We start from the raw sequence: 1,776 nt of genomic DNA, 5'->3' as shown, positions 1-1,776 counted from the left end.
TGTAAGTATACACACAAACACATACGCACGCACACACACACACACACACACACACACACAAACATACACACACACACACACATATATACATATAAGTACACACACATACATAGTCCCTGCATACATACATGCACACATAATACACACACACACACACACACACACACACATATATATTCAATAGGGTATAAAATACCACTTGCTAAAATCAGAGCTAAATCTCCCCAAACCACCATAAACTCACGATAAAGACACGTACGGGCAATGCAATGAACATATCAGAAATAGATGTTAAAATGTTATTTTCAATTGAAAATCTCAAAGCATACATTATTTACATTATTTACATTTGACAGATATGTGTCCTCATCTTGTTTGTTGTTAATACAACATTTCGGCTGATATACTCTCCAGCCCTCATCAGGTGTCTTAGGGAAACTTTGAAACTGGGTTCTCATTCCTAAGGTATTTTTATAAGCTCTAAATTTCACTGGCGTAGTGGCAAAGAGCGCGGGCTACTAACCCCAAGTGTTCGAGTTCGGTTCCAGGCAGTGACCTGAACTCAGTTTCGAAATTTCCCCAAGACACCTGATGAATAATGTACATAATTCCCCATCTCTTAAATATAGAACTATATCGCAAAACATGTTTGTCATGCAAAGTGTAAAATCAATTGATTTTAAAATATACATTACTTACTGATGTATTCAATGCAAAGGTAAGCCTATTTCTCATATGTTCATGGGATTGCTCGTGTGTATCTTTGGCTCTGATTTTAACAACTGGTATTATATACCCTACTGAATCTAAATTTAACTTATATTGTGCCTGTAACGGTGTTAACTTGCTAGCCACCTTATTATTACGTTATTAAATCTATTAATAACGGCAATGATACCTCTATATCTATCTATCTATCTATCTATCTATCTATCTATCTATCTATCTATCCTTCTATCTATCTATCTATCTTTATATACATAATCATTTGTATAGGTCATATGAATTAGACTTCTGACCGGTAATTTTTCTCTTCTTCTCACTTTCTGTCTGTCTGTCTCTCTGTCTCTCTCTCTTTACACAATACACTCACATACACACCACACACACACGCACATTATTAATGTATTTATAAATATATACATTTATGTTTATATAAGAATATACAAATATATATATAAAATGTAGATAAATATTTATGAATCCCACATATACCCATATACAGAGGCGCATGCGCATGCGCATGTATATATGTTTGTGGAAGAGTATTATTAAATGTGAAATCCCGTGGTTGCAGTGTAGTGAAGAGGGGCCGCTTAAGACGGCAATTCTGGGTAAGTACGGCTGTGATGAGGCCATTGTTGACCGTTGTATATCGATTTAAGTTCGACCTTCGATGAGGCGGATTTTTTCCTCGCATTTTCCCCTTCTGTTAATGAAAAGTCTTGTCCACGTCCTATCAGCTCCCAAAAAGTCTGTAAGAAGAACGAAAGAAATAATCAGATTATACATACATACATACATACATACATACATATATATATATGAACACACACATATGTATATATATATATATGGCTGAAGATTAGCATCACGCTTGAAACTCAGAGTACCAACGAATATGAATCAAACTGTTTTCATCCATATATGTAACTCCCAATAAATGTGTTGAGTGAAATATATATATGTATATATATATATATGGCTGAAGATTAGCATCACGCTTGAAACTCAGAGTACCAACGAATATGAATCAAACTGTTTTCATCCATATAT

The 1,776-nt window shown here is 34.5% G+C and overlaps 1 protein-coding gene across 1 annotated transcript in view; it reads right to left on the bottom strand.

Annotated features, from left to right (window-relative positions):
* Positions 1–8: 8 nt before the first annotated feature.
* LOC106881598 (sodium-dependent serotonin transporter) overlaps positions 9–1,776 on the bottom strand; it is a 148,703-nt gene continuing 146,935 nt past the window's right edge. Inside the window, exon 15 of the mRNA XM_052968508.1 lies at positions 9–1,475. Coding sequence (XP_052824468.1) covers positions 1,317–1,475 — 159 coding nt within the window. The 3' untranslated portion in view covers positions 9–1,316. The remainder of the gene's footprint in view (positions 1,476–1,776) is intronic.

The sequence above is a fragment of the Octopus bimaculoides genome, chromosome 6 (assembly GCF_001194135.2).
Source record: "Octopus bimaculoides isolate UCB-OBI-ISO-001 chromosome 6, ASM119413v2, whole genome shotgun sequence".
Lineage (NCBI taxonomy): Eukaryota > Metazoa > Mollusca > Cephalopoda > Octopoda > Octopodidae > Octopus > Octopus bimaculoides.
The sequence above is the reverse complement of the archived record's forward strand: the minus strand, read 5'-3'. Positions and strand labels throughout refer to the sequence as shown.